Raw genomic sequence first — 9568 nt, 5'->3', positions numbered from 1 at the left:
CCTTCATAGAAAAGAAATGGGAGAATTAGGAAACTACAAAGACCTTCATTTCCTTCTTTTTCCAGAAAAATAAACTAAATGAAGGAAGAAATTATCCTTGGGTTATACAAATCTATACAATGCTGCTGGAATTAAAAAATACCCAGGGAGAAAAGATAGGTAGAAAGACCTCCTGATGGAGGCATGGTAGCTCACGCCTGTAATCCTAGCTACTCAGGAGGCTGAGATCTGAGGATCACGGTTCAAAGCCAACCCAGGTACTAAAGCCTGTGAGACTCTCATCTCCAATTATCCACCAGAAAACTGAAAGTGGCACTGTGGCTCAAGGGGTAGGGTGGTAGCCTTGAGCTGAAGAGCTCGGAGATGGTGCTCAGAACCAGAGTTCAAGCCCCATACCAACAACAACAGAATAAGAACTTGAACTAGCCCTTGAGGAATATGCTGTTCATTAGCTTCCAGAGTGCCCTGTGGCTGTAGTTTTTTGTTGCTATTCCTTTGCTGTTTGCTACTGTTTTGTTTATCAAGATACAAGAAGAACCAAGTCCCTGTAGACATTATGCTCCATATCTAGACACCATATTTGTCTTGACATGCCATTTTTTATTGCTAAGGTAATGTATAGAGGGGTTATAGTTAAATTTGCCAGGTAGTAGGCGCATTATTTCTCATACATTGATTGACATGACATTTTTAAAAATAGCTTCAAGTGCAGGAAGCCCGGGGAGGCATTAACAAATTAGTCGTATTCCAGTGATGTTCCAATGATCCCTTCAAGACACAGAGTACCACTTTGACATCTGTACAGTTGGACCATGGAGTTTGGGTTATTCAATATGCTGTGTTTATGGATGGAATGCCTTGTATATCCATATAAAAAGTCCCTTGTGACAGGGAGTTTGACCTAGTGGTAGAGTGCTTGCCCAGCATGTACCAAGACCTGGGTTCAATTCCTCGGTACCACATGCATAGAAAAAGCCAGAAGTGACGCTGGGGCTCAACTAGTATATCTACCTTGCTTGAGAGAAAGCCCAAGGACAGTGCTCGGTCCCTGAGTTCAAGCCCTAGGACTGGCAAAAAAAAAAAAGGCTCTTGTTACTTCTTACTTCTTGCTCTTCTCTGATTTAATTGTGGTAATCCATGCCTATCATCCCAGCCTGGCTGACACAGGCATCAGAAAGTTGCTTTTAGAGTCAACTCAGGTGGCCATTGGTTTTTTGAAATAATTAGCCATTATCTTGACACTGTGTTGAGGCCCTCTGGACTGAATGGAACATTCCTCATGGGTAAGTTATTCAAAAGGATGAAATACTTGTCTTACTTTTGCTTTTTCACCGTGATCTAAATCGTTTTCTTTTAACTTTGGTTATATGTTAACTTATTTCATTCCCCAACAACCCCTTTATGGAAACATATGTGTTGTTGTAATAGTGATCAGCTTGTTCACATCTTCAACCTCCCTGTGATTTTAAAAGCATTTCAGGCACTGTGGAACCAGAATCCCCAATATGTCTGCATTGTGGCTGCTCCTTGGTCTTCTGGCCCTGACTAGTAAGTCTGTTTCACTTTTTCACTTGACCTTTGGGAATGGAGAGGAGACACATAGGTGCTTTTACACTGTAAACTTTGTAGTTGGAAAATGAGTGTTTCTCCTAAATATACAATACATTGCATTAGAAACAACTACTGACAAACATCCTTGCTCCAAATGTTCCATCTTTTAAAGACAAAGTACCCTAAAATTCAGGGTGGACTTAAAACAACATTGCATGAGGTCAGAATTTAAATATTTGCCATTGATACACTTGCTCATTCTCCACTACTAGAAGCTCTTTCATCAAAAGTATTTGATATATTTAGACTAGCAGCTTACATAGAAAGATTGAGGCTACTACCATAATAAGATTAGCATTATTTAAATAGAAAACAGAAACAAAAGGAGTGGTTATATGGCTAGGCTGGTGACACTGAGGCTGATTCAACCATGGTGGACTCACATAGAGTGCAGATTCTTCTCTGGTCCTATGTTTGTTGCAGCTGGAGCCAAAAATGGAAATACTTGTTATTTATTTATTTGTTTGCTAGTGCTAGACAATTGTCCCGTAGCTTTTCTACTAAAGGCTGTCACTCTACCACTTAAGCTATTTGATAAGAGTCCCATAGACTTTCCTGACTTTGAGCTAGCTTAGAATCATAACCCTTAGGTCTCAGCCTCTTAAGTGGCTAGGATTATAGGCATGAGTCACTAGCACCCAACAATACTTTTTTTTAATTGATAAATAAAAGAAGGACACATAGTTCCTGGGAAGAAGCACAACTTGTTTTGGCTCTAAACTCCAAAAACTTCCCACATGCAACCTTACATGTGTCCATTTATTTATTTATTCAGACATTTATTCCAACAAATACTGTTAACTTCCTATGAGGTGTTGAACACTGGGAATATAAAGGACGTTGTGGGTGATAGAACATCAGGGAGAGGTCACAGGAAGGCTGTAGTGAGACTATCAACTGCCACATTAGTGGTCTTTATCATCAGTCATAAAGATAAATGTGTACTGATTTTAAAAGTCAGGCTCAGTGGCACATGCCTAGAATTCTAGCACTTCAGAGATGGAATCAAGCCTGGGCTACACAGAAAGACTCTTAAAAAAAATAAAGTGGGGCTGTGGCTCAAGGGGTAGGGTAGTAGCCTTGAGCTGAAGAGCTCACAGACAATGCCCAGGCCAAGAGTAAAGCCCCACCACCCACAAAAAAGACAAAGAAAAAGAAAAAGCCACTTTAATAGGACACATTGGCCAGTATTCTCACAAAAACTAGGTCTTTTCACTATTACCTATATCAGATTACTCATGCCAACATTGTAAACTAGAAGTATTTAGTATTTTCAATGTCAATCCTGTGATGCTGTAAGAACATAAAACCTAAAAATATACTCATAAAAAAATACAGACTGGGAGCTGGAAATTTGGCCTAGTGGTAGAATGAAGACCCAGGTTCAATTCCTCAGTACTACATACATAGAAAAGCTGGAAGTGGTACTGTGGCTCAAGTGGTAGAGCTCTAGCCTTGATAAAGCTCAAGGACAGTGGTCAGACCCTGAGCCAGGGCTGGCAAAACAAAACAAAACAAAACAAAAACCTAAGCTACAGTACCACTTTTAGTTTTTCTGAGTACAGTAGTTTATTGGAGCTAAGAATCTCACAGATTTTCCTGTCCAGCCTGGCTTTGAACTTCGATCCTCAGATCTACCCTCCTAAGGAGATAGGCTTATAGGCATGAGCTACGAGAGCCAGGCTTTGAAGGTACTTGTTATTAGCTGCCACTGAATTTCCTCAGGGGAGAGGAGGCTGGTTCTAGAATACAGGATACCCAAATCCTGAAATCTCAGACTTCTTATATAAAATGGTGTAAGTTATGCATATAACCTATTTCAAGCCCTGGAAGCTTTAAATCATCTTTGACTTCAGTCTTAACTAATTCAACTAATTATTAAGCAAGTGCCTAATACAAAGAAAATGCCATGCAAATAGTTTGCTAATGCTATATTAAGTGAATAATGACCAGTAGACAAGTTTTTATACATGTTCCATACAGATTCCCCCTATATTTTCAGTCTGCAGTTGGTTGAAACCCTGGTGGAGGATTCCACAGTTGTGGGGGGTTGACTATAGGTTTTAAGCACATCCCCACTCCCCTCCTGCTGTGAAGGGAGGCATGCCCTCTGCTCCAATGGCCTTTGTAAAATATCAGTAGTGACTGAAACAAGATCTCCCCTTCAGAGATGACCAGAATGGAGTTCACAAATACATGCCAGGGGAGAAAGGAGTAGAGCAGAGAGAACCTCCATGTACCTGGTCTTGTGCCTAATTTGTGTGTGTTACATTCTCTCTTTGAAACCTTAATCCCTACCCAGAATGCACTGAGAGAAGGTCAAGACAATCCCAGTCTCAGTATCTGTACTTTGGGTCTGGGTTGAGAATTCCAGGGAGAGTGATGCTTCTTCTTCCCTTTCAGAAGAGTGACACTAAGGATTTGAATTCAGGGCCTTGTGCTTGTTACTCAAGCTCTCTGCCATGTGAGCCACACCCCCAGCTCTTTTTGCCTTTTGTTTTTTTTGGACAGTCCTGGGCCTTGAACTCAGGGCCTGAGCATTGTCCATGGGCTTTCTCAAGGCTAGAGCTCTACCACTTGAGCCACAGCACCATTTCTGGCTTTTCCTATATACATGTGGTACTGCAGAATCCAACCTGCATCTTCATGCATGCTAGGCAAGCACTCTACCACTGGGTCAAACTCCTGGCCCATTGGTTGAGCTGGGGTCTTGCTAGATTTTTGTTCAAACTAACTGCTTACTATGATCTTTCTGATCTCAATCTAGCAAGTAGCTAGATTTCTAGGTGTGAGCCCTCACACTTTACTGTGAAACATATGTTTCTGTAGAGCAAACATTAGACCAGTGATTGAGAGGCTTTCTGGAAGTGCTAGGAATTCATGTAGGATGTAAGATAGGGTCTAGGGCACAAATAACCCCTGATTTGTTCCAAGACCCATAGCCTCAGACAGCCCTTGAACTTCACCAAGAGGGTAGCTGCTCTGACAGTTCCTCAGGACCTCAGGGTGGGAAATGACCATTTTTGTTGCTGTTGTTGGTCGTGGGGCTTGAACTCGAGGCCTGGGTACTTTTCCTGAGCTCTTTCAGCTCAAGGCTACTACCCTACCCCTTGAGCCACAGTGCCACTTCTGGTTTTCTAGTGTTAATTAGAAATAAGAGTCTTTAATGCTCTGGCTGGCTTTGAACTGCGATCCTCAGATCTCAGCCTCCTGAGTAGCTAGGGTTTCAGGCATGAGTCACCTTGCCTGGCTCAATCTGTGACCATTTCTCAATTCACTGTTAAATCTCAAAAGGATTTTAACTACAGAGTGAATGAAGTTCTAGATCTTACTGATGTTATCCCATTTGTTGTATGTATCAATGCCATTTCAGCCACCACAGGATGGGAATGTGTCTAGCTCAGTGGTTCAGGTTGACCTTTTCTCAATCTATAGGCTCATCTGAAAGCAGCAACTGGGGATGTTATGGAAACATCCGAACCTTGAACACCCCTGGAGCATCTTGTGGGATTGGAAGACGTCATGGCCTGACTTACTGTGGTAGTTACAGTCTCTGGGCCCTCGATGCATGTTCTCTTGGCTCCTATGGTTTTCCACAGCCCCAAGCCCAGGGAGTGGGGATGGGGTGGGAAGAACACTGCATGTAGAACCCAAAGACTTTGTCAGAGCTCTGGCTCTGCTTCACTTAGCTTTCCTAAGCCTCTTTTGAAATCGATATAAGTCAATATAATGAATGAAAGTGCTTCTTAAATCGTAAAGTGCTTAGAAGATAAGGCTAGCCAATTTTGTCCAGCAGTCTTATTAAAGGCTTGAATGTGATTTCTTGGTATTATTTAAGGACAGGGGTGGAAATGGGGGAGGGGGAAGAAGGAGGGAGAATGGATTATGAACAAGTCTGTTGAGAGAAACCCACCATCAACTTACAGCAGGCGTTGGGGCAGTTTCTCCTTCACATGGTGGGACCACTGTAGTTGCTGGATGGACACTCCTCATTTTACTGGAAGTCTTTCTCTGGGAGATTTTAGACCTTGTGGTATCCAGGCTCACAAAATTGTCTGAGGAGTGGATGCTGGTGGCTCACGCCTGTAATCCTATCTACTCAGGAGGCTGAGATCTGAGGATTGAGGTTCAAAGCCAGCCCAGCATTAAAGTCTGTGAGACTCTTATCTCTAGCTAACCACTAGAAAACCAGAAGTGGTTCTGTTGCTCAAGTGGTAGAGCACCAGCCTTGAGCTGAAGAGCTCAGGGACAGCACCCAGGCCCAAAGTTCAAGCCCCACGACTGACAAAAAAAAATTGTGGGCTGGGAGTTTGGCCTAGTGGTAGAGTGTTTGCCTGGCATGCATGAAGACCCTGGTTTGAAAACCTTGGTACCACATACATAGAAAAAGCCAGAAGTGGTGCTGTGCCTCAAGTGGTGGATCTCTACCCTTGAGGAAGCCCAAGGACAGTGCTCAGGCCCTGAGCTCAAACCCAGGACTGGCACATAATTTTTTTTTCTCTGGGAAGGAGTTATCAGAGCAGCCCTTAAGGCCTCGCAGAGAGGCACTGGGAAGCACAGAGGTCATCCACCGTAGGAGATCCATGGAATGCTGATTCAAACTCACAGGAACAGTGTCTCCATCACAGATCAGGAAATTTTCAGTGGGGATATAAGACCTAAACCTACCCAGATCCTTGGAGGATCCTTTCTCTCCTTGGGTTCCTGTTTCAGGGTAAGTCAGACCAAGCTGCATTCTTCCTTCCATGTTTGCTTAAGGAATTCGAGCTTCTGAAAGGCTGGCTGAAATAGACATGCCACATCTTCTGAGATATCAACCCCTGATGCGAACTGTTGGCCGAAGGTACTGCATGGATCCTGCAGTGATCGCTGGCGTCCTGTCCAGGGAGGCTCCAGGTGGCCATGTTCTAGTCAACGTGGGTGACAGAGGCACAATGGTGCAGGTAACCCTCCACCATTAATCTGACATGTGGTCCTTTGTTTGGTGGCACAATTCTGAGGGGACACCTGTATAAAATCAGGTTGTTGGGAGAAGGATAAGATTGAAGATGAAGTAAGACCACCTAAATTCAGCCATTTATCCCAGGAAATGGCAAAACTGATATGAAAGTACTAAAAGCAAAAGTGCAAAAGAAAAGTTGGAAGTACTTTAGACATACCGATCATTTGGAAAGAGAATTGAATTTCAGGTGGAAAGTACATTTAGGTCTACTCATGAATTGTGCTAATGAGGGCACCACACTGCAGTGTAGGTGAATTCAGTCCTTTGTGACTTCCAGTCCAACACTGAAATGACTGCTTGTTTCTTTCTCAGCCCAAACCCTGCAGTTTTATTTCTTTTGTGTGTATAGGTGGTAAGAACAGTTAATGTGTATATCCTTTGAACAAATTTTACTTTACTGTATGCAATACCATAGTGTTTATTATAGGTCCAAGATTGAACATCAGATTGCTAGAAAATGTCTACTGCAAAGTTAAAATTTTACATATGTTAATTAGCAACTCCCTATATCCTCTTCTGCCCAATCACTACCACCATTAACTTGTTCTTTGCTTTCTATGAATTTGATTATTCTAAGTTGCTTAGGTAAGTGGAATCATACAATACTTTTCTTTCTATGATGACTTGTTTTACTTAGCATAATGTCTTCAAGATTCATCCATATTGTTTATACTTCAGAAATTTTTTCTCCTCCTCCTCCTCCTCCTCCTCCTCCTCCTCCTCCTCCTCCTCCTCCTCCTCCTCCTCCTCCTCCTTCTTCTTCTTCTTCTTCTTCTTCTTCTTCTTCTTCTTCTTCTTCTTCTTCTTCTTCTTCTTCTTCTCCCTGTCCCTGAACCTTTTGTTCAAAGATGGCACTCTAGACTTGAGCCATAGCTCTACTGCTGGCTTTCTGGTAGTTAGTGGGAGCCTCATAGACTTTCCTGTCTAGGCTGACTTCCAACTGCCATCCTCAGGTCTCAGTCTCCTGAGTATCTAGGATTATAGACATGAACTACCAGCACCTAGCATTTACCTTCATTTTTTAAAAAAAAAAAACATTTTGTTCACATTTATTGCTTACTTTTAGTGTGCTCACAGAAAATTAGAACATCTTAAGCAGGTGTTTAATAGCAATTTTTGTAAGCAAAGTTACATTCCACTGCTAAGTCAAATTGGTCAAAGCTTCTCCAGTATTAACAAAACATAAGACAAGATGCTACACAAAATCATTGCATCTGAAAACTTCTTTTTCTACCTTTATTCTCAAAGACAACATTATCTTCCTTTTTTATCATAGGGCTTGAACTTAGGGCTTGAGCATTGTCCATGAACTTTTGTGCTCAAGGCTAGTGCTCTACCACTTTGAACCACGGCCCCATTTCCAGTTTTGGGGTGGTGGATTGGAGATAAGGATCTCATGGAGTTTTCTGTTGGGACTGGCTTCAACTATAGTCCTGAGGAGCTAGGATTACAGACATGAGCCACAGCACCCAGCTTTACCTTCCTTTGTAAAGCTGAATAATATTCCATGAATATTGTACAATTTCTCTGTCCACTCATCTATCAGGGGCTTTAGGCTACTTCTATCTTTAGACTATTGTGAGTACCTCTGAAATGAGATCTGACTTCAATTCTCTTGGACAAATATCAGTAAATACACGGTTATATTTCTCATTTTAATTTTTGGGGGTCCTCCGTATTGTTTTCCATGGTGACTGCATCATTTTGAATTCCCCTCAACAGTGCATGAGGATTCATAGTTTTCCACACCCACACCCACACTTACATTCCTATTTTAGGGGTGACAGGCATCTCAAGTAGTACAAAAAGTGTTCCAGTTTAATCCCAGGGAAAAGTTAGCATTAGTTCTACCAGCAGTGGAAAGAGAAAGACAACCCCATGATGCTACGTCATACGCCGATCTGGCTTATCTGGTTTTCCCTTTGCCTTCTTTCCTCCAGGACTCAAGCTTTTACCCTCCCTCATCTTGGATCAACGAATCCCAGGTTTCCCAGGCAACTCAGCTTCTGACTACTAGAATCAAAGAAATTCAGAACAGGTTTCCAACATGGACCCCCAGCCAGTACCTGAGGGGTATGTATCATCTCATAGGTCCATTGCTTTGCAGCATAGAATTAACAGGGGCAAATGTAACACACTGTATCAGATTTCTTGCCCATAGGCAGTAGCATGAGAACCTAAGCTTTCTGCACAGTATGCTGAAGTGACCATAGGCTTCGAATCAAGGACTAACTTGTCATATAAATTTCAGGTGGACTCTGCGCCTACAGTGGGGGTCCTGGCTTTGTCAAAAGCAGCCAGGACCTGAGTTGTGACTTCTGTAATGATGTCCTGGCAAGAGCCAAATACTTCAAGCAACATGGCTTCTAGCACTGCAGATAAAACCAGTTTATGATCAGATAAGAGGTCTCAATTATTCTGCCAGTAAAGCTAGCTATTGAGCAACTGAGAATAACTTGGTTGTCAATGTAACATAAGTCACATTAAAAGAAGAGTTGTTATCTGCATTCTGTGGTCGTGTGTGTGTGTGTGTGTGTGTGGTGTGCTATGAGCTGTGTCCTTTAAAGATATTGCCACCGATACTATCTTAAATACAGATTTCTGTGAAATTAACTTGCTATTACTATTGATTACCATTGCCAGATTCAATACATAAAAATATAGAAAGTGTGTGAAACCTCCTCTTTAAACTCCATATACACAGTGAATTTTAATTTTTAAAATGTTGGTGCTGAAAATGGAACTGAGGGTCTCATACACTTTAAGGACATGGTCTGCCACTGAGATATGTCCCAGTCTGACAACAACAAAAATTTTTAATATGAGGCTGGGAGTTTGACCTATTGGTAGTGTGCTTGCCTAGCATGCACAAAGACCCAGGTTCAAGTCCTCAGTATCACATATATAGAAAAAAGCTGGAAGTGTTGCTGTGGCTCAAGTGGTAGAGCTCTAGCC

General features: G+C 42.2%; 1 protein-coding gene across 1 annotated transcript; it reads left to right on the top strand.

Annotated features, from left to right (window-relative positions):
• The first annotated feature begins 1505 nt into the window (after positions 1-1505).
• On the top strand, positions 1506-8983 carry Lyg1 (lysozyme g1). The gene is made up of 5 exons (XM_090336111.1): positions 1506-1548; positions 5047-5151; positions 6370-6554; positions 8554-8686; positions 8865-8983. Exons 1-5 carry the CDS (start codon positions 1506-1508, stop codon positions 8981-8983), a joined length of 585 nt encoding a protein of 194 aa, XP_090192237.1.
• The last annotated feature ends 585 nt before the right edge of the window (positions 8984-9568 follow it).

Source organism: Megascapheus bottae, chromosome 7 (genome assembly GCF_031878675.1).
Source record: "Megascapheus bottae isolate mThoBot1 chromosome 7, mThoBot2.hap1, whole genome shotgun sequence".
NCBI lineage: Eukaryota > Metazoa > Chordata > Mammalia > Rodentia > Geomyidae > Megascapheus > Megascapheus bottae.
This window is presented reverse-complemented; position numbering and strand designations above follow the sequence as displayed.